The 23,457-nt window shown below is 45.6% G+C and overlaps 1 protein-coding gene across 3 annotated transcripts; it reads right to left on the bottom strand.

Moving 5' to 3' along the window:
- Window positions 1-3,940: 3,940 nt before the first annotated feature.
- On the bottom strand, window positions 3,941-23,007 carry ago4 (argonaute RISC component 4). 3 transcript variants are annotated; one of them, XM_070984145.1, is made up of 19 exons: window positions 22,809-23,007; window positions 15,794-15,965; window positions 15,467-15,587; window positions 14,841-15,022; window positions 14,082-14,218; window positions 13,214-13,348; window positions 12,374-12,461; window positions 11,561-11,708; window positions 11,275-11,394; window positions 10,917-11,078; window positions 8,273-8,421; window positions 7,501-7,685; window positions 7,237-7,396; window positions 6,744-6,915; window positions 6,481-6,624; window positions 6,240-6,374; window positions 5,499-5,600; window positions 4,592-4,791; window positions 3,941-4,425 (listed from the first exon to the last, which is right to left on the bottom strand). In XM_070984145.1, the coding sequence occupies exons 1-19, from the start codon at window positions 22,825-22,827 to the stop codon at window positions 4,317-4,319; spliced, it is 2,640 nt and encodes an 879-aa protein (XP_070840246.1). In that variant the 5' UTR covers window positions 22,828-23,007; the 3' UTR covers window positions 3,941-4,316. The 3 variants fall into 3 exon arrangements, with proteins under 3 accessions (XP_070840246.1, XP_070840247.1, XP_070840248.1); XM_070984146.1 differs by having other exon boundaries at window positions 8,273-8,406; window positions 22,809-22,999; XM_070984147.1 differs by having other exon boundaries at window positions 8,273-8,406; window positions 10,950-11,078; window positions 22,809-22,963.
- Between the last annotated feature and the right edge of the window lie 450 nt (window positions 23,008-23,457).

The following is a 23,457-nucleotide window of genomic DNA, read 5'->3' as shown; positions in this document are numbered from 1 at the left end:
TTGGTAAAGAATGCCATCTAGTGACAAAACAAATACACATGGAGGCCTTGGTGTTGATTGGTCAACCAGCTCATTTAGGACATTAAGAGCCCCTTTTCAATAACAAACACCACCTGTCATCAATGACGAGACACCAGCTATGTTAGAGGCATAAAATACCAATTTATTACTTTGCACATTAACACAAGAATTCCCTGCAGGCTAAAAAAAGAAGAAGAAAAAAAAGATTTGAACATGTGACATAATAGCAATAACAGCGAGTGGACGGCCCTCTGCTGGGGGCGGGGCTAGAACATGCCCCGCCCCATCACAACCGTTCAGGAAGGGCTCCGTTCATTCACAGAATGGGAACGTTCCATTCATGGTACTGGAATGTTCCACTTCTATGATTCTTATTGCTATTAGACAATCACACAGCTTCAGAGACCACTAGCAGGAAAACAAAAAAACAAAAAAAAACAATAAACAAACAAAAACAGCAGAGCTATAACAAACCCCCCAAAAAAGAAACCAAAAAAGGAAAAATAAAATTAAATTAAAATACACAATACACAATGTCAAATTACAAATCCGTTAAGATATAACAATATATCAAAGTGAGAGGAATTTAAAAATAATTCATGCTCTCTTTCTATTGGGGCACAGAAAGAATTATGGATCTTTTTTTTGTTTAAAAAGGTTAAAAAGAGGTAATCCTGCTCCGCTGGTGCCATGGGGACCCCTTCACAAAGAGGAAGTGCATTTGTGAGGGGTCAGCAGAGTTGCCATGGAGACAGGAGAGCCCCCACCAAGAGGCGTGGCCACAGGTACAAACCAGGAACGAGGAGACGAAATGGATGCTCGCTACAGTAACCTGGCGAAGACGAGAGGGGTTAGGTCTTTAACGGGTCCACGTTTGAAGAAAGTACCTCGTTTGGATTTGGACACGACGCAAAGAGCTGCCCCCCCCCTCGCCTCAGAAAACAGAGTGTACCTCCCAAATTACTGACATTTGTGTAGGAATCTTTAAAATGCGTCTTAGAGAGACCGAACAAATATTGCTAGCCTAAAACAGTCCCACTAACTTCATAAACATTTACCAAAAAAGAAAAGAAAAAAAAAGCGTTTATATTTTTTCTTTCTCATAATAAATATGATTCCAAAAAGGGTTTTTTTGTTTGTTTTTTTTTTGTTTTTTAAAAGGACAATACTCTGGCATGCAGGCGAGCAAAGTCTACATTTTGTTACTTTAAAGAAAATTGTCTAAAGCCTACATAACTATTCCACCAAATGCACATTCCCACTGATTGATACAAGCAAATCAAATGAACTAAAAATAAGAAAATAAAAGTACAGACACAATTGCGAGAGTAGACCAACAACCACAATGAGTAGAATTATAGCTTTGCTTTTCCACATTTGAAAACTAGAACTGGGTTAATATTGCTTTGCAATGTCATGTTACAAACGGGGAGGGACCGTTGATCGGACTGGAGTTTAATGATCAAATATTGTGACGATATAAAACATCAAATCATTCCATATCAAGAGATGCCAGATGAGTATCAATCACAGCCCACTTGGCTTGGTAAAACTAGTGCACGGTTTTAAAAACTGATCTGCCCCCATTCAACAAAGAGTAAAACTTATTGCATGCAATGCCTGGACAACACCCTCCCAATCCCCCCCCAACCCCTCCTCATGTCCTGCCTCTCTGCTCCTCGCCAAGCCAACGCCCACGCCTTCAACAGGCAGGTGCTCAAACTCATTCATAGTAAACCTGCTGCTTTACGGGTGGTTTATTACAAAAGGGCTTCCACTGAGCTGCCCCCCCTGATGAGGCGTGCACGTCGACCGCTTCTCCAGACCCTCCTGTCCTACGTCTTTACCCAGCTGCAACACCAGGGGGCACCACCTGTGCCGCCGTCACTGCGGCTCCCATGCTAACAGTTTGCAGAGTGTTTGTACAGGGGGTCCAAGGGCAGTGCTTATGCTTATTGTCGATTCATTTAATCCAGTGTTAAAAATGCATAAAAATATGAAACAAACACCGTCAAATAGCAGAGACTTTAAGATGGGTATACTTCAAATACACACAGAGTAATAGAAACCATTTTTTAAAAAGTCTAAAAATTCAACTCATTGCCTATCGCAGACCGCTTTTTAACAAATCCCTTAATCTAGGTTCACTCTGATTACGATCCCTGATTGTCTCCATCCATCCCATCGGAAGCCAACGACACCGGCCGAGTGACGCACGCGGCGGCAGATCCGTCCTACCCGTCAGAGTGCTACACATACCTCCAACCTGCCGCCAAGTTTTACCCACATCAGAACCTGCGCAGCATGAATTCATCCATCCACCTCGGGGCCTCCTTCTTCTCACCATTAACCAGAATGCTACAAAAAAAAGTCCAACCCAAAGTTCTAACCCCTTAACCTGCAGCTCAACAACTGAAGTCTATTCCTGAAGTCGCACTAGTAACTATATAACTGGCTTTGCTGCCAACCGGAAAATTTCATCACAATAGTAACAACATTGACAACAACGATAACAACAACAACATCAATGGTAAACCACTAATTCTAACAACAGTTTTTTTTTTTAAGATAACCACAAAACATCTTATATTAAACTTTTACAAATCTGCTTTGTTGATTCGTATGTATAAATGCATAAAGGTAGGAGAGATTGAGAGTGCCCTCTGTTGCTTGCCTAGCGTCCCGGGTCAGTGCAATGAATTGGCCAGTATTAGCAAAGGACACCTCAAAAAACTATGTTGGTTTCCGGCCCTTTAAACTACTACAAAAAAAAAAAAAAAAAAAAAAAAGGAAAAGAAAAGCAACGTCCAGCTGTGTCATCATATAATCTTTCTGATAATCAGGTCCAAAGAAAAATAAGATTCTGCTTTTCACACAGAAAGCAAGGCTGATAAGACCATACTCTGTGTTTAATGCCTTCAGCCATTCAACAGGTCCCAATGCTGAGCCAGTCACAGGCCAGACCGCGGTTACTACTGCTACACGTCAGACCTGGCTTCACTTACCACCTGAAATGGATTCAATCACTGTTTTTCTGCAGGGGACTTGATGTTTTGAGGCGCCAAAGGAGCAGGTGGCTCCCACAGGTGCGAACACACATGCTCAAAATGTAACTCAAAGCACTTCAGTTACTAAGTGAGCCAGGACTGCTACAAATACCCACACCAGCCTCTAGGAGGCCTGTTTAAGTCATATGTCTCAAAGTTGCTCTATAGATGTAAATATATGCTTATATGTACTGTATGTGTGAATATAAAAACAACAAATCTGAGGCATTTACAGCAGTTATCTCCTTGATTTCCCTTTACAATTCAGTGGCCTGCCATGAAACACACGCGCGCGCACACGCACACAAACACACTCTCATACAGCAGTACATGTATATACAGAGATGCACACACAAACACACACGCAGACAGACACTCGCGCACATACAGACCTGCGTATTCTTCTAAGATGGGAGGAAAGTAGTAATGGGCATGACACCCAGGTCACCTCGCTTGTAAAAGACGGTAAAGGAGAAAAAGTTAAAACACACGCTCATAAAAAAGGAAAATATATATATATGTGTATATATATATATATATATATGTATATATATATATCATTCTCAAAAGGTCGACTCCCCTCCGTCTCTTTTCCTGTAGAGTTCCCTCCCCACCACCCAATAAACCCAAGACCTTGTGACAGATTTTGCCCAAAAGGGCTTTGAGGTAAAAGTAGATAAGAGTCCTGCTTAGCTGGGAGAGCTGAAGAGCTGCGCTGGCACAGACTGTGCCAATCCACTCCCTTGCTCAGTGTATCTTACAAACACAAGAGTGCAGACATTCAAATAGAAAAAAAAAAACAAACTCAAAACAATGGCTCAACTTGTAGTATGTGTGTATGGTTTGTTTTTTTTTTGTTTTTTTTTTCTTTTGTGCACCAGAAACCCTCGGGGTTGGCGGCGCTAGATTGCTGGTTTGAAAGGCGGCTTGATTGGGAACGCTGGTTGGAGAAAGTTCACGGAAACAAAAACCTGCCGGACGTCGGGACACAGCAGATTTCCCCCCCTGTCCAAGAGCCGCTTTGGTGCAGATTCAGAAGATGAGCAGAGTGAGTGTGGAGAGAAAGAGACAGACTACGAGGAGAGAGATGTGGTGGAGAGGCGGAGAGAGAGAGAGAGAGAGAGAGAGAGAGAGAGAGAGAGAGAGAGAGAGAGAGAGAGAGAGAGAGAGAGAGAGAGAGAGAGAGATAAGAGCTTAAAAGAGAAGGACAGGGAATCCGCAGGTGGACTGGCTGACGTGCTTGATAGCTCAGGCGAAGTACATGGTGTGCTGGGTATCATAGTGGATCTGGACTGCCTTGGCCAACGCCTGGGGGTCCCGGCCGTTACTCTGACCCGACACATGGCTGCCTTCAGCACTGCAAGACAGAGAGAGGCGGGGTTCAGACTGACTGTCAGGAATGACACAACAACATGGAAACACAGGACAGGAGGATGCAGGGATGAAAACAAGAATCAGGGGACACATCTCTCCTGATTAGAGCTAACTGTCTTTCTAGAACTGGAGCCGCAGGTATCCCTCACCTGTCGTGGTCTTTGTCCACCAGGTGGTAGCGGGCTCGGAAAGCCACTAGTCTGGCGTAGTAGGCCGGCGCTGGGATGGAGACGGAGCGTGTGCAGCGGACGTAGGTGTGGCACAGCTGGTAGGTGAGGAGCTGCAGTTCATCGGCGGTGAAACAGTTGTCATCCCACAGGACGTGGTAGTGGGACGGACGACTGGTTCCCTGAGGGAAGACGGAACGTGTTGGTAGTCGGTGCAGTGCCGGGAATTTCATGCAATGTTACGTGATGACATTAGCATTAGCATTAGCGCCCCACTGCAGTTCTTCTAAGATACAGTACATAATCAAACATTAATTCTCCCTTTCCAGAATAACACATTAACTAAACACACTGCTTCTGTGAGCAGGTGCAACGGTCTGAAAGCCACCCGAGGCTCATTTGTTGGTCTTAATTACCATTTCTTTACAGGAGTTCCTTTATGTTGACGTGTACTCACCAGTACAAGAACCGAACGCTGCACTATGATCAAACGCCTGCAAGTGTCTGTTTCCACTTTTTTACAGCTGTCTTTTATATTTACAGCAGACGGGGATTTATATCGAAGAGACAGTTTGCGGATAGAGCGTCGCTTTAAATAACAGCCAAACCATCCGATGGGTCAAAGAAGAATCCAAATCATACCGTTTATTGTCATTAAACATCATTACCGCGGTAACCGCAGAGCAAAATTGCCATAGCCTTGAGGACAATTTCCAGTAAAATAATTGTTTGTACCCATAATTTCTATTTTTTTGTGTGTAAATGTGCCAAATCCATATACCAGTTCAAAACTGCGAGAGAGACTTGGAGACTTGGAGAACTGGAGTTAGCAAAGTTGCATGAAATTTACCACAAAAGCTCCTGAGTGAAAGGTGTGTGAGTGCCTCACCTGAATCCCAGCATGGCTGCACAGGTAGAAGTCGAACTCGGACGGGTGTGTGATGGTGCTGTCCACCGTGGTGCCTGCTGGGACGTTTCCGCTCTTCCCAACCTGCAGAGATTGATCGACATGATATTAGTTAACGGTCTGAGAATGTTGTGCAACAGAAAGCAATTAAAGTGTCACACATCATCAGCTGTGTTTCCATACATTGGTTTTTACGCACATTTTGAAGTATCGCATTTGAAAAGAGCGCTGGAAATGGCAAAACTCTAAAAAGCTTCGTCAATTTAGCAAACAAGTTGTCAAGCTCATTGAGGAGGTTTTGCCTTTTTTGTAAAAAAAAAAAAAAAAAAAGCGTTTGCGCTTGATGGGAAATGATGTCCTGACATAGTGGATGTTTAAGTCTCATGGGTGGAGCAGCTGTTTCTACTGTAAGAGAAGATGGAGGAGGATGAGCAGAGGAAGAAGCAGCAGAAGAAGAAGCAGAAGTTTCCGCCTCCTCCATTTTTCTCTCTTCGATAGCTGAGGCGACTGGTTTTGTTTCTTCTTCTTCTTCTTTAAGATTTATTAGCACTGGCTACTCGTGACCACCACTTCTTCTACTGTTTATTACAGATATGCGTAACAGCCCATACCGCCAACATCTGACATAACTATCCTTTATTTTATGACATTTCAAAAGTTTGCTTCAAATTTGCTTGACAGTTAGATAGAAACGCCGCTACTGTGGAGCGAACTCCTACTGACCCTCTCGGCTTTGTCAGAGCAGAAGAGACGAGTGTGGTGACGTTTCTGAACAACAATGTAGGTAATGCCCGGCCTGTAGTCCTCCTCCAGACTGATGCAGGCCTTCCTGATGGCTATCAGCTCCGGCCACGCGACCTGATAAAACACAAAAAGGACAATTGCTCATTTCAGATTTCAACTTATTCTGAAGGCACTGAAGCATGACAGCACACGGTCAAACTGAACAGTGCTCAAGTCTCACCTGTTTCATTTGTCCCTCAGACACACCTCCACGATAATAGATGATCCGCGTGGGCTTGAAGCGCGTCGATTTGTAGAACTGGATGAGCAGCTCACGCACCATGTTGGTCAGGTCTTGGATTACCTCCTGGCTGAAGAGCTGCTCCTGCAAGCGTCAAAAACAACTGATTTAGACTCAAGAGAAAAGAGGAGGGGGCTGCACAGAGAACTCAAGTTTAAGGGTGCACACTTGGTCATCTAAATGTGCAGGCAGACTGCGGTTACCTGGGACATGTCCTGTCTAGATGTCTGGACTCGCACCGTGGCGCAGTAGCGGCTGGGGTGGCCATCCATGCTGCCCACCACCGCCGCGATGGACGGCTTCTTCCCATCACCCGCTGGAGGATGTGTGACATCCGCACCCAGGAAGATGACGGGCTGCTGGAACACAGAGGGCCTGGACCGAGAACAGGACACACAAACAGATGAAACTTTGCATCACAGCTCGACTACAAAGAAAATTACGCGAGACCCAAATTGTACAAATTTGAAAAGATTCTCGGAATTTAAGCACTAGATGAAATAAATGCCTAGAACAGCAAACTTTATATGAAAATGACGCAGACTATTACTAAAACTTTTATTGCTCTTTCCCACATGATTACCGGGGGACTATTTGCTCTCAGAAAACATGAGACCAATCTACGGCACTCAAAGCCAAGAAGCATTCCAGACTCCCATCTGGACGGCAGCGAAGACACAACAAACCCACGCTGACCTCTGATGAGGCACCAGGACGTTGTTGATGCCTCCCAGCTTGGCGTTGATCTTGAGGCACAGGTTGGATAGGGTCTGAGGGGACGTCTTCACTACGTTCTTCACCTGCACACACTGGGTCGCCATGCCAAGGAGAGTGTCCCCCACCCGCTTCACCTCAGCTGTCGAGGGAAACAGACATGACCAAGGATCCATCTTGGAAAAATCTAGTTTAACATTTTTTTTTTTTTTTATTCACTGCAATGCAAAATTCGGGCTTTCTTACCATACACTGGGGTTTTGCCAGGCAGGATGACCACAATCAGCTGCAGACCTACATAAGACATCTTGAGGTGTTTGAACATGGGCTCCACGCTGTCAGCTCCCTGGGCGTATTTACAGAAACATGGCTGGCCTTGAATGGGCATCCCGGCATCCTTGGAGATCTTTCGAAGCTGGTCGGTGAAGCTCCTATTGAAAAGCATTAAATGCTCATCAAGCACAAGCACGAGGAGACAACATGATGGCAAAATTCAATCTGAACACTGAGAAACTGCTTTAGTAACTGAGTGCAAGAGGAGTGTAACTGCAGGTTGTAACTTGAGTCTGCAGCCACATTAACGGCTTTGTGTGGCTGCACTTGGTGCTTTGAGCTAAATGCTAACACACTAATGTTAGGCTGGTGTAATGTTTACTGAATTTAGTGTTTGCATGCTACCATTTGCTCATTCGCACAAAGTGCAGCTGAGGGAACATTATTAATCTTGAAGGTATTTGATCATAAACTCAAGTATGGGCCAAACTCAAAATATGACCTAATGATGTGGCTGGAAGACAAATGACAGGATGGCCATTTTAATAATTCATCCCGAGGATGACATGAACGTCTGCACCAAATTTCATGACAATCCACGGCTGTAAACCTCAGGGTGCCGCTAGAGGAAGAGTCGGGACACATCTGACAACCAGGAATGTTTGTACATCCTGAAGCCAGGGCGCCATTTTCCCTCTGGGACAAGACTCACTGCAACAACACCTCAGCTGATGCCACGACTCACTTGAGCAGGTCCTCTCGACACTGTTTCTGTGGAGCGAAGCAGGCCACAGCCCAGACCTTGATCTCGATGCCGGCGTAGAACTGCTTCCCTCTCATGTCCCACACGCCCTGGTTGGGCGTGGCCACGGTTTTATTCTGCGGAGAAAGTCCCTACTCTCTTAGTCAACCCCCCGGTTGGATGAGCCAATACAACAGCAGGTACTACAGCCTAAGCGTACAAACAGAAGGCATAATGCTCACAGACACACTGTTAGACAGATCAAAATGTTTTACGTGCATTGAATGGCTTCAAACTGGTTGCATACTGGTTTTACGGTGATGACGTTCTGTGTGCATGAAGCACTAACCTGCCCACAGTCTACGCTAAGCACTGTGAGACTTTAAGGGTATTTAAAAGACATACATATACAAATATCCTGCTCGTATCAGGAGTTCTGACGCGTGCGGCCAACAAGAGGAGTGTATCTGATCAAAGACGCGTCATTAGGTTAGTGCTGCGCTGCGAGTGTGGATGTGAATACAAATTCAAAAGGGCAGCGGCTTTCAATTAAGTTAACGAGATTTGCCGAAGGCCATTAAGAGCTTTTACTCTCCGAAACAAGTGACCACAATGAACTACTTGAGAATGGCGTGCCAAAAAAAAGTCATGCGCTTCTCCATCTCATTACAAGATTGTCTCAAAAAAAAAAAAAAAAAAAGTGTTCGGCGAGATCAAAACGGCCTGATGAACGATGATTATTGACGTAAACGCGTCATCACAGTTCACGCTGCATTTGAATTAGACTGCTGCTTTTCCCGCCTCACATTTTGTCCATACAGTCACTTCAGGGAGTACTCATCATTTGGTTCTGTGAATACTTTGTTGTAACTGTACGTCCACAAACAACAATACGGCATTTTAAAATGAAAGGTGTGTGTTTCATTCATTCGGACGGGAAAAGCTTTCAGTCTACATTTCACTGGAAGCCGATTAGACTCGATATCCCAGCAGGCAAGTGGCCAAGCCTTTCAGAAAGAGAGCCCTATGATAGGATCTTGGGTAAATTAAGCAATGTATAGTTCAGGTAGCCAATAAAGGGATTGTAGCTTGGCACTGGCACATATGAGAATTTCTTTCCAAGCAACAATCTGCTGTAATTATCTGAGAAACAATTGGAAATGAAGCAGAGAGTTTAAGAGAAATCTGGCCCATACACTGAACCAACTTCCCCACAGGGATCATTAAGTTTCATCTTAGCTGAATCACTGAGTGCTCTCTACATGGGGTGTTACAATCCAGCACCTGTAGTATTTATATTAACCTTTTCAATTTCGTATGGGAGGTAAAGTCCCATTCCCTCCACAGATTTACAGGTGAATTTTTAGGTGGTTTTTATGTTACTGCTGGGTGGCTACGAGCCTCGTCGCCTTCCTGTCGCTTCACATTCATTCGTCCCCCCTTACACACAACCCTTGAATCCCAATTCAGCTGCTCACGCCCAAAAACGAGGCGCTAATGTGAGAGTGAGAGTTGTAAAAACACGGGTCAACATCGATTCCTTGTCTGGAATCCCAGTTACGACTTCTGTTGACGAGCTGGACGCAAATGATTGCCTGTCAGATCCATACAGGTCTGTACGACCCTCCAACCAGAACGGCTGACTTGAGATTCAGAGGGTGAATCTCAGCAGTCTGCAGCGACTTGCTCCTCATCTCCATTCCTTCTCTAACACAGACGCCACTGAACGCAACAGCTGAAAACTCAAGCTTTCGGCTATGTGCACAGCGATATTTACAGACTCGCTGTGTCGGTGAAGGGAGAGAGAGATGCACGTAGCAGACTGCAGAGATGAACCACAGGATTATAACACGGGGCGAGATCCAGGTCTGCGTGTAGTTCAAGTTAAATACTTGGTTTTCACGCTTCTTTCTTCCCATTCGAATTTCTCCTTTTAACCACATCCTAATTTTTCTCTGTTAATTTGACTCATAATGCAAAGATCTGGCCACTTTTTTAGATTATTACAACAACCTTTCTGAAAAAATGTTTTCTCCTTCGGTTTGGCGTAGCAGTTGGCCCTAAATACTACAATACCCATGATCCTTGGCTGCTGTTGCTATGGTGAAGTGGCCAGCCAGAGGCACAAATCGAACATCATTCGTACAACACTGCAAACGTGAAGCTTCTACCTGTCACAGGTCACAGAATCTGGAGCTCTGTCATTGGATGTTTCTTGCTGAAATGCACCTTGGGAGTTGGAGTTAACTTCCCACCAGGTCTTTTTACACACAGGACTGCACCTGCAAAGCAGCCAGATCTTTTCTAACACAGCGATGAGTCAGCTGTGGGAATGTGATGTCCATCTGAGCCGTAGAAGTGCTCCAAATGTGAGTCACCTCTCATTGGCTACGGGGAAAATGAACTGAGACTTTTCGCCCAAAATACCTCCTCCCACTTTGTAACTGGACCATTTAGTAAAAAAACATGAGCTTTAACAGCAGCCCTTTTTAACTAAACACTTCATTAACCTCAAATTTGCTTCAGGAATCTCCTGTTCAACCTGGATCTCCCCCCACGTCCCAGCATTCATTCTGTGATGCCCCCACCCCGTGTGGTCCCAGTCAGGCTTTGCGCCCCCAGAGTGCGACCCCTGCCCAGTACTCACCCTGCCACAGTCCCTCCCTGTGTCTGTACTCACCCGGCCCCCATACTGTAGCATGGGTGCTGGGAGAACACGCCCTGTCACCTCCGTCATGTCGTTGTGCACCACAATGCCAAATTCTTTCAGGTAAGGGTCCGGGCCCCCGACCATGCTGTTACTTTTGACCTGGGAAAGGAGGATGAAGTGGAGGATGGTTGAAGGAGAGGAAATCAGAAAAGAACGAGACGGTTGGTTGAGGAATGAGAACGAGAAAGAACAAGACGGCAGAGAGTTCACAGCAGCAGCTGCAACTGAAAGAAGCGAATGCCAGCAGCTCCGGCTGCCTTTCTGACTCCCACCCCCAGAGGGAAACAGCACTCACCAGTCTGCTGATCTCTTCCTGTCTGTCGGGGGCTGAGCGAGCTGTAGCTTTGATCATGGTGGACGTCTGGTTGTCTGTCAGTTTTTTGATACAGCGCTGGCCTGCCACGATGTTGCAGACCTACAGAGCAGGAAGAAACATTTCATTAATGGAACAAAGTCAGATAAGAGGAACAACAGCGTGGAATTAAAGGGATGAATGCTTCCACTGAAGAAGCATTCAAGCTTTATCGTCTAAGCCAAACTGAAATGGTGATATTTAAGCATCAAAACAGCCTGTTTCTCACCTCCAGGGGAAGGTAAGTGTGCTTCTGTTCTTGCCCTACTTGCAGGCAGGGTAAGTGTGGATACTTGAGCTGCAGATTGTACTTCTGCTTGAAATACTGAGCTACTGTGCACTCCATGGCTTGGCCGTTCTCGAGCTGTAAGGGGAACCTGTGGATAAATGGAAAATGTAATGTAATGTAAAACAAAGGCAACCAAAGTTTCAGTAATTTGTTAAAAGTTCTGGCAATATTGTGACTTTTTGGGACTACACAACACATACAAGTTGCCCTTTGAAGTGAAAAAAATACAGAATATCTCACCAGATGCATTCAGTCATACAACCGATTTTCATCATTTGGGTAAAGTGTGTTTAAGCCTATGCTTCATCTGGTGAAGATAAAACAGGCCTGAGGGAGGTTGAACTCCCAGACTTAAACAACAAACAGATTTATCTATATGCCAGCAAGATGCACAGATAGATCTGGATCATATGTCTCTTAGATTATGACACAAAGCGGCTCTGTGAGGGCAACCTCTTCACTTTAAAACCAGCAGCGGGACGCAGTGCTGCCGATAACGGGAAAACACGCACTCATGCGACACCTCGTGTTACTGAATGCCTCCTTTTTGCATCCAGACGACATTATCTGTGACAGCAGCACAGACTGTGTGTGCACAGCGATCAATTCGCTCTGGTGAAAGGCTGCACCTGATCAGTTTACCAAACAACCAAGACAGGCAGCGCTGCTTTCCAGGCTGCGGTGGGCGACTAGTGGGGCCTGCTCTGGTTGTTTGATGAAACCTCGAGTCGGGCTAAATTATTGCAGACTTACGTTTGGTGGCTGGCAGGTCGCCGCGTTACGTTGCACACACGGTACTTCCTCTTCATTTGACCACAGTGTGTGACCTCAACTTTCAAGCCTGTTTGAAAACATGCAAGAAATAAGGGTTACACACACTCGCGAGGAGGCAGTGACATTTTCCAGCCAACTGCAATTTCAAATATTTTGATATCATTAAATTAGTGGGTTGGGATTGTCTTCCTCTGTTCCTCCATTTTCAGACCTGCAATACAGATAAATGCTGACAAGGCAGCCAACTGTGCGCAGGGTGTTTGAGCTCTCTGCAGTTTCCCCTTTACACATTTTGTCACAACTGGGCTCAAAACGCAAACCAAAAGGAGAACTGAGAGCAGCTGAAATTCCACACGGATACAAAATGACCTGAAAAATGCCATTCTGCACGGCTGTTTGGTGGTTCTTTGTGTATTTACAATAACAGAAGTGAAGAAGACAGAGACGAGGACGGCTCTGCTCCGGAGGTCTGTTCTGAATCTCACGGCCATATTTTCTGATTTAAAGCAGGATAGTTTGAAGAGGCAGAAACACAGTTCATTACTACCCTCAGGTTAAGAACAAGTGCGCTGTATGTGTGGTGGGTATACGGCATGATTAAGCGTCAGCAGTGGGTGTAGACTCTCTAGCTCTTACATACTGCATAAAAACAAACATGCATGTGCCTTGCAGGCCCACACCTTACTGTAATCTCTGGTGGATTTCATACACGGTGAGTCACAGACATCGTGGAAGGAATGTGTGTCTGTCAGTGCTGGTCCTGTTTTACTGGTTGGTAAATGTCAGAATATTGTGCGTGCGATGGCGTCGAGTGCTCACCTCGTATTTCCTTGGTGAATTTGACGCGCTGCGAGTCGGTCAGTGGTTTGGTCTGTTCGTTGATGTTCTGTATATCCAGCACCTCGCACATGAACTCGATCACAGGCTGAGCGCGGTAGAAAGCCGTCGCTGACACTGAGGGGTAGAGCGGACATGACGTTATTCAGCAAATCAGTCCCATAAAGTACAAACAAGCCGGAGAGTCTGTGATGTTTCTCACAGGCAGCCGGCGGAGTGAGGATGCAGCAGCGACAAAGGGAGCTTTAGAGCAACTTCTTTCAGCCATAACGAGTGCCCTTATCTCATCAGCAGCGGCTACAGACTGCTGAACATTTTTCCACTTTGTCTCCCTCAATGTACAAACAAAGTATCTCGTAAGCGAACCATTTTCTCATAGAATTAGTGTTTTCAGTCGTCCCAGCCACCACTTTCCACTCTTAGATTCAGGAACTGGCTTCAGGCAAAAATGTCTTGTGAAACACTGAATGTTACAATTTCAACTGACTTAACTGGTGTTCAGATCGAAATCAGGCCTGGAAGTTCAGTTTGAGCAACAGGGATGAGCTTAACGGCTTATCGTTTGGTTGAGATCGAGCTTCGGTTTCTACTTTGCTCTCACATATGCAACCACTACTTGAGGACATCAAATTCTCTGCCTAATTTCCATAATAGCAGATGTATTTAGTGGGAATTGTATCTACTGTTACAGCCTAGGCATACAAGAAAGAGGCACTGATTATCAGTGATTGTGCACATGGAAATACATCAAATCCTGCTGGGTAGAGCATTAAACATTCTTGATCTGGTAACATCCATACCAAATATCAGTACAGTTATAACAAGCTGATCGGCTCCGCTCAGGTCTTACCATCGATGTTGAGCATCATGTTCCACATGGCAGGACGGACAGACTGATGGAAACCAAACCACACCTCCCTGCCCCCGCCCAGAGGATGGTAGTAGCCCTCCGGAGGTGAGAAAAACGAACGCCCCACCGGAGTATACCTGCGTACAAAAAGGCACAGAGGACAGCAGAACAAATTAATCAACATGGACTCAACGAGATCCTTTTTTTAATAATCAGCCAGATTAAGATTCAAAACAGTTTATTATGCAAAATACTTTCGACAGTTATATTAGACAGTGAAAGCACTGGAGGACCACTTGAGACACATTTCATGTCTGCTAAAGGCTTGCAAATTAACAGAAAGGGGAATTAAATCTAACTAAGTGTGTCTGGAAATGTTCACTTAATCATCTAGTAAATAGTCTAAACCCACACAAAGTTATTAATACCAGCAGATAATAAGGTCCAGGTGGAACAGAGTGCAGCAGATTCACAATTTTGGTGCGATGTGGTGTCCAAATCAAAGTCAACAGATGTGAAAATCCAGTCAGAGACGGACAAAGATCACTCAGGGATGCACTGTCCTGTGGTTCAGTTGAAACGCTGTTGTGCTATGAAAGCTGCTGGACCCAGGTCGGGCATCAAACACAACAATTATAACGATTCGATGAGGAAGACAGCAGCAGGAAATTAAGTAATACCAATAAAAGATAAAAAGCAATAACTGTCAACAGACATGAAAAGGATGTGGGTGGTGTGTGAGAAGCCAGAGGCGGTTACCTCATGGAAGGCAGGTGCCGTGTGATGACATCCAGAGCCTGAACGGAGTCTTCAGGGACCTCGTTAAGGTGACCCGACAGGGCTTCCAGCAGCATCTGGAGGCTCACCACAGACACCCACTGCAAAGACACCTTGAACGTCTGGTCTTTCCCCTCACCAGGCAGAGTCACCTCCAGGTCCACCTGAAGACGGAGAGAGGGGACGACGGCGGCACAGAGGGCGGGGGGGAGACGGAAACAAAAGGTGAGGGCCGAGGGGTTGGAGAACAGCGAGAGATGGAGGACGAGTACTCAAGGACAAAGAGCAAGGATGAACCGGTTTGTCTTTGAAATGACAAAAGATGAGTCAGCATTCAAACAGTAGAGCCGCACAGCGTCAGCAGGTGGAAACAAGAGGCCAAAACTGAGAAATATGTGCTTCGTTCTTAATCCAGTTTGCTGTGGGAGCAGAAATGTGAATGAAAGTCTTTGCAGCCATTAGTTCTACAGTTAGTTATTACAGTCTAAATGCAAACTATTTCCATCTTTAAGAATCCTTTACAGCTCATTCACACACTGTTTTTAATGCACACAAATTAGTCCGGGCACACGCTGAAGACACAAGGGTCGAGTGTTTAGAATACAAACCCTGTCTCTCCCGATTGGCAGTGGGTGTGCTGTGTACATGTTCCTCTTCCCGTCGTAGCCCGGCTGCCGGTCTCCAAAGATCTGCATCTTGAAGTGCCGCACCATGGTGTCCACCACTTCCCTAGAAGACAGGGACAACAGGACGGTGAGACAAAAACGCAGGCCTAACCGGTGCCTTCATATTTCTGATGCAGTTTCACGCAGCCATAAAACAAAGATACTTCTTTTTGCACAATTCTTGGACTCTTTGGTTGCAACTGCTACAGATCCAATAGCGCTTCAACATCACCAACACAAAAAAAACCTCAAACCTGTCTGTAGATTTACCTGTTGACCCTCCGAGGCCGTTTCTCAGGCTTGATGTCGATATCATAGTGATAGACATCAATCTTGGGAATCTGGACCTGGAAGTGGTTGGCAAGGAGCCGGATGGGTTTCCCCACCGTGCCAAGGCCGGGACGCCGTGGAGGCTGAAACAGAGAGGTTGGGGCGGGCGGGCCTGGAGAGAGCAGAGGGAGAGGCAGTTACTCAATGATATGATGACATGTGAATTACCACCATCTCAGAGTTTAGAGGGGCTTTTATTGACTTTGCAGATATGAAAATCAGTAACATTCTTCGTTTTAATGGTGAATTCATATATTAGTCACTTTCCTCCTCTCACTGGAGGCTTAATTCACCCGACTCTTGAAAAAAACTGCTCAGACTCCATATAAAAAAAATCAAGAAGCTTTAAATAAATCATGTCTGGCACTTATTTTGAAGGCGAACAAAAGGCGGCACTTATCTCTGCATTAAATGTCAAATCTTAAAGACGAATGTGCGCGGCGTAACGCCAAGCTTGTTGCAAACCATCTCATCAGTGACACCTGCTTGAATGCACTGAAATGGCCTCACTGAGCCACATACACGCTTTGATTGATCCGTAACTCTGGCCCCTGACCTACATAGGTCAACAAGGGGTTGGCGAAACAATGACCTCCAATTATCTTTCATCCCGCCCCCAGCTCCACCCAGACACACAGGGCGCCCACCCCTCACGCCGAGACAAAGACCGAGCGCCTCTCAGACAGACAGCAGCAGGGCCATATGGAGGGGCGCCACACTGAGTCTGGGATTACCGTTACACACACACATCTCACTCACACGCGCATACATACATACAGCATACGCACATGTACACAGGTAGCTGACACAGGTGTGGTGCCTGCAGGTTAAACCGCAGCATGTAAAGCTGCACGCAACGGAGGAACACAAAGTCTTGAGTGCAGCCGTTAAAAAGACTTCAGGCCTTTTGGCCTTGTGCTACAAGTGAGCCCGATAATGGCAAACCATATCTCACACATCATCAGCGACGTGGAGGTAAGGAGGCACTGGGACGCCGGCTCTGTCTGTCGGAATCTCCCTTGATCCGTTGTTTACGCCTGCCGTGCATCACTCTGAACGAGAGCGTCTGCAAAGCGCTCAGAGGAAACGGCACATCTTCGCTCTGAATACAGCGGGGACGAAAAGACGGAGCGTATACTCGAAAGGCAGAAAAATACATATAAATGAAGTTAAAACAACATTGTGTTGGTGGCATTTGGAGGAGGCCGCTTTATGCTTTTGTCAACTGACAGCGAAGGGACTGCAGGGGTCCTCCTGAACTCCATGCACCCACACGCTCCAGTTAGCAAGTGAAGCGCGAGAGCACGGACAATCGGGACCCTCCCCATCGCTTCCTGAAAACACGCTTCCCAACATGCCCTCATCTAGCCTGGGCCCCAAATCACCTCCCCTTCTCCCTGCGACCCACTCCTCCCCCCCCTCCTCCTCCACCATCATACAAATAAACCATTAGCTTGATTATAACACCATCCAGCATTATGTTTATGATACAGTCTCAAGTAAGAAGCCATTTGTTGCATGTCTGCTTTTCTTTGTCACGACTTGGATTAAAATGATGTGATGATTCACTCCACTTTGTCCTACTGGCCTTGTTACTGATGGCAACAGAAGGCGTACCAAGTGTTCTACGCTGAGCTGCAAGCTGAACATTGTGTGTGTAATTCTTCATTATGTATCCGTTAGCACCGTAAAGCATTTGGAGCACACTGTAATTCGATAGCGGTGCGCGTATTTACAGTACGTCTCCCCTTTGACGGCTTGTGTTAATGGTGAGGCTTTAAAAGCAGGAAAATGTGTCTTTAAAACATTTTGTCCTCTGCTGTACGTACACGAGGGGTGGACAAAATTGGGATAAAACACGGTTTAAACTGCCAGACAGCCGAGTCAAAACCGCTTTTATCCAATCTGAAAAAATAAATACAGGTTTGACCTTTCACAAGGCTAATTCAAACTGCGAGGCTGCTACTGTATCCAGGGTTTCTGCAGGGTTCAGTTAAATTTAATACATGTTGCATGATCATACTGTGGCTGCAACTGAAGACTATTTTCACATCCATCATCTTTCGGATTAATCGTTTGGTCAGAAAATGTTGAAACTTGTTCAACCAACCGGCCTTAATTAATACCATTCAGCCAACAAGGACATGAAAATCTAAGGGAAACAAAATTCAACGCTGTTTTTAGACATCCTGTGCATTGAATCATAAGACACTGTGCATTTTGTTTCCTGCTCTCTGTGCACCAAGAGGTGCAGAAAGACTTAAACTCCATGTGCGAGAGGCAAAGCGAGCTCTGGGTCTTCCTCTTCCACTTTCACCAAAAACAGATATGCACCTATATATAGCCTCCTCAGCTGCCACACTACCACACTTAGCCGTGTGTGCGTCTCAACGTGAAATGCCTGAACCCATCCTTTCCACCACAATCGACGCCAAATAAAGGGTTATGGCTGCAAGTGACAGTTACTTTCACTGCCTAATTTCAGCCAGTTATTTTCTCGATTGGTGTATTAATTGTTCAGTCTGGAAAATGTCAGAAAACAGTCCTCGAGCCCAAGCTGATGTCTTCAAATCACTTGTTTGTCCATCAGACCCAAAGATATTCTGTTTACTATCACAAGACAAAGAAAGGAAACAGCTCACAGAGAAGCTCAAACGATTAATTTCATTAGCTAAACAGGTGCAGATTAATTTCATGTCAGTCGTTTCGGCTCCAAATGAGTTTCTAACTTGTAACATCCAATTGATTGGGCTCGTTTCATCATTCAGCGACAGCTCAGGTCAGTTTGTGTGCGCAACCGAAATGCCTACGAGCTAATGAAGGAACAGATACAAATGCGTGCAACTGAGAGAGGAAAAAGTGGGAAAGATACCAAATGCAGGGCTGCAACGAGGATTACTCTGATTTAACCATTTAGTCAAAGATTAAAAACAATGAAAAGCTGCCAAGCACAAGCCTGAGGTGTCTTCTTCTGAATGTTTTGTCTGCCTTACAGTCCAAAGCCCCAAAGATATTCAGTTTTCAAGGATATATGACAACGGCAAGCATCAAAACCTCTCACGCGTGAAGCTGAAACCAAAGTACGTTTGGCATTTTTTCACTCTTCTTGCTTTGAAAAATGATTATTTTCTGCCTGTCAACTAATTAATCCTTTGAGCTCAAACCCAATGACATCAGACCAGACGCAAGAAACGAAAGCCAACATGCATGGGTGTGCTAGCAAATAAGAAACTAGAGCAACGCTTGGGGTAAATGTTGGGTCACTTCAGTATTTTGCACTGCCTCTGCGATGAGATGGGAAAAAAAATAACTTGGCCTACATTCATGCAAATGAGGGTATTTTAGTTTCCCAAAGACCCATCATGGGAAAAGATGGTCACAGGCAAGCAGACAAAAAAAAAAATCCAATAACAGCTTCTAATATGAGAAGGTTAAGAAGAAAGATCATGTGACCGTCCAACATTAACGGTACGACCTAATCAGAAAATATAGTTTGGTTTTCATGTGCATGTTGATGTTCATTCGTCCAGTCTTTATTAAAAAAGGCACATTTTATATTTCTATTGTGTATTATACATCCCTGCAGCCGTGGTTCAGGAGGTGGTTCGATCCCTGGCCTCGGCAGCCTGCATATCGAAGCGTCCTTGGGCAAGATACTGAATCCCAAATTGCTCCCGATGCAGTGCCATCGGTGTGTGCTCGTAATGAGCAGGTGGCTTAGCCGCCGTAGGAATGTGTGTGCGAATGGCTGAATGCAGACTTGTGCTGAAAAGGCGCTTTGAGTGATCGTCAGGTTAGATTTACTTTAGCGGCTTTGTCGTGCATTATTCAAGTCTTAAATTGCAGCATAAAAAAAGTCTGAATCCTCACAGAAAAATGTACCAATAAAACATTTAAACAGATCTGGATATCTCCTTAAAGGGACCCTTCACACTTGTCAAAGGTGGCATTTAGACTTTAACAAGCTATCAAGTGAGCGAACTCCTTCGTTCTATGCTTCTGCTCCAAGAGAGACAGAGCGGCATCGACTTTGAGTCACAGAGGAAGTGAAATTAGCTTTTCCTGGCGCAGAAAATGACAGATGCACTCGAGGCCAACAAGTCTTTCTGCTCCTTATGCAGTCCCGAGTGCGTCTTTCAGCTTGGATCCAAATTGACCACGGGCCACCTCCAAGGAGCGAAAACACAGCGCAAAGATTATCGCCTGCCCGTCCGACCGCGCTGATTTTTCTCCTCGTCGATCTAATGTTGATAAAGCTCTACATCGTGTGCAGCGTACTCATATTTGCAGGGGGTTTGCTACTCGTGCACTGCAGAGCCTACTAATGCTGCGAGTGTCCCTGGTAACCACGGTGTGATCAAGCAGGGAGACAGCTGGTCTTAAGCTAAGCATGAGGATGATGGCTTGGCCTGGTGATGAGTCAGAGACTAACGGCACTGAGCAGGGAGCGCGCAGACGCCCACACCTGCAAATCACCTGGATTATGGTACTACACTGGACTGTGGAAAAGGCAAAAGTACAAAGAAAGACCATTCACAAGGAGGAAATATCCACCGCTCAGCGCACAGACGTTTCATTCTTCACTGTTGCTTCAGGAGCAACTTATTTTGACCTAAACTTGTGAGTGCAGATACAACGCTAAGCATTATTCGTTATTCCACCTGTGCAGTCCACGCTCACTGTCCACAAATAGCCAATGGATGCATTTCCTGACTGGCAGTACAGCTGTTTGCCGAAACAACACACACCCAGTCTGTGTGTAATAGCTCTCACTGAATCATCAAACGTACCCAGATTTTACCAGGAGCTGTAGCTGTTTCATTTCCTTTGCCTCGGTTCACGCCACCTAGAGTCAACTGTTGTCTCTCTGCCTCCATTTACATCTTTTCCTGTGACAGCCAACTGCTTCAGTTTGCACAAGAACACCACTTCAAACAGCTGCATCTCACAAAGGCTACAGAAATTAAAAAACATAAAACCAGCTGCTTTGTGAAGACACCCCGGGCCTTCATTGCATCGTTACCCACAACCTTTCGGGGGGGGGGGGGGGGTGGGTCCTGTTCGAGGAATCCCAGCGACACTTAAGGAAAAGCCAAAAAGTGCATTTCCAGAAGAAATCCAGCATCTGAGCCAAAGGCGGGCTGACAAACGCACTTTTTAAATTAAACTTTGCACTGTGAACACTTTGTTCTCAGGTGAGTTATTCTATGCAGGGTTGGACATTATTAAGAGTTTGTCCATCAGCGTTAAAAAGCATCCTCCTCGTATCACTTTGCTCATGCTCTGTGGCTGATTGCAGAATTGAAACCCTGTGATCTTGTGTGTCAAAGGCCCATTTCACACATACATCTTCAAGACCTTTCCGCCACACACAAATGCAGTTTTTGTTTTCACTGAAACGGGCGCTTTGGAAATCACCACCGTGGCGTGCAGACAGGGGAAAAGTGCACATCACTTAACACTGCTGCTGCGTAAGTTAGGCATTATAAAAAGCTTGTTTTGGGCATAAAAGATGCATCCTACTGTGGGCCAAAATGAGTATAAAGGTGTGACGTTAGTAGAGGACACAAAAACAACACTGCCCTATTCTAACTGACTTAAATAATGGCTGCATCCACACTCTTTATGCATTGCTCCTCCCTGAAAAATTTATCCTCAGAAGTATCAGAAGAATTTTGTAGAGTGGCAGCTGCTGTCATCATGGACAAAAACCTGATGGCTTGCACTGATTGTACGTGTCAATGAGGCTGCAGTGGCTCACACACCTGTGGATGGTCACACTATATCATTACCTGGACCCTCATGCAGCACCGTGCATCGGTTTAATATTCATGTCAACGCTAGCAAATGTCCTTAAATGATGCATTTAGGTGCGTGGTGCGTTGTGGAGCAAGTGTGCAAAGTGTGTGGACACACAGACATTCAAGGAACATGAAAAAAACAAAAAAACAAAAAACAGCTTCACTGTCGCACTAAATGTGATTTGCTCTGCAAGCTGCGTTCAATTGCTCGTGCATATAAAGGCGCATTTCTGAAACAAAACGAAGAGCTATTTGTGTGTAGAAAAAATAAAAAAAAATGATGTAAACACATTTCTGCATGTAGTGCATCGTATCGCTTGGTGCACAGGTGCGCGGCGGATTTTTCTCCGCATACCTGATCATCAGATGGCTGCATCGCTGCAAAATAAGTGCCTTTGTTATCATATAGGGGATGGATAATATGGAGCTGGCCCGCAGATCTGATCGATAAAAGCGCCGTTCATCCCTGCGGTGGTCTCGGTTTCACAAACACAGCGAAATGAGAGTCACAAAATACGCACGTCTGCTCATTTAGCGCCAGTAACGCGTGTTTCCCTGGCTTTTATTTTGCTTTCCACCCATCGCTGTCATCTTGGACGAGGGCAGCCCGTAGAGACGCACTGTTCCTGATGGCGATGGTACAAATTTAGACGGTTTAGCAGAAAACGAGTGAAACATTCGGCGTATTTTTGTCAAATTTCGACAAGATTGTGCGTCCTCGGTGGAGAAACGAGGTCGTAGTTATGTGGCTAAAGAGAAACACCGTGAACAAACATCAACGTAAACACCACGACGCGGAAGGAAGGAGGAAGGAAGGTCCTAGTTAAATCCCCACTCACACAATGCCAGACCCGACACGACGGGCTGTGCGTGCTTCAGATGAATAAAACCGCGCAGACATGACGGGATAACCGATAAAACACACCGACCCTCCTCGGGCAGGCGGAAAACGTGGCTTGCGCTCGGTGTAAATAAAGACAGCCACACATTCACACAGACACACGGGCTGGGCCTCGGTTTGTTTTCCCGTCAGCGCGTCGAGGCCTCGCTGCAGCCGCGGCCCCCAGTGAAGCGACGCATTTGCGCACACGCGCCCCACACACGGCTCGCGCTCCCCGCTCCTAGCTCGTTCTCTATTTTCTCAAATTTCTTACCGGGTCCGAGCGCTTCCATGGCCGAGGCCTCTCTCTCCGTCTCTGTCCCGGCCTGGCGGCTCCGTACCGACGCTGAAATTGGGGGCGGTATCGCGAAGCTTAAAGTGGCTAATTTAAGAAAAGGGAATATAGATAGATGCGTGGATGACTGCTGCCTGGACTGACTGACCTGAGCTACCGCTGCTGCTGCTGGTTCTGGGGATTTGTAAGTGCGCATGCGCCAGTTAGAAGCTTAGGGGTCCGCTGTGCGCATGCGTAATTTGCTGTACCGCACTGGCAGATCAAACTTTAATGATCCCAGTCAGTGGGGGGGCGGGGAGGACTGTACTTGCAGCATAGTAATAGGATACAGGTCATGAACAGATATCTGTGAGTATGATTATTAATACACACAAGTTAGATAACCAACACCAGGTGAAATAAAGTGCGCGAATAAATAAAAAGTTTGGAGAAAACTCGCAGTGGAAAGTAAAGTACATTCACTCAAATACTTTACTTTGGTCCTTTATACTTTGTACTTGAGAGCCAACTGCACTGTGGTGAAGTACAGTTAATATGACACATTACTATAGAATTAGTTACCTAGTAGTACATAAAGTAATCAAAGTTAAATACTGAAGAAACAATTTCACCGAAGCATGGCGTGTGC

Source organism: Chaetodon trifascialis, chromosome 17 (genome assembly GCF_039877785.1).
Source record: "Chaetodon trifascialis isolate fChaTrf1 chromosome 17, fChaTrf1.hap1, whole genome shotgun sequence".
NCBI lineage: Eukaryota > Metazoa > Chordata > Actinopteri > Chaetodontiformes > Chaetodontidae > Chaetodon > Chaetodon trifascialis.
Note: the sequence above shows the minus strand (reverse complement) of the source record. Positions and strands in the feature narration are given on the sequence as shown.

Excerpts from the sequence above, each read along its gene's own strand:
- ago4 (XM_070984145.1), bottom strand. Across the intron at positions 7,686-8,272 it reads TGTCGAGAGGACCTGCTCAA|GAGCTTCACCGACCAGCTTC; the intron begins GTGAGTCGTGGC and ends GCTTTTCAATAG. Across the intron at positions 4,426-4,591 it reads GTGGACAAAGACCACGACAG|TGCTGAAGGCAGCCATGTGT; the intron begins GTGAGGGATACC and ends TCTGTCTTGCAG.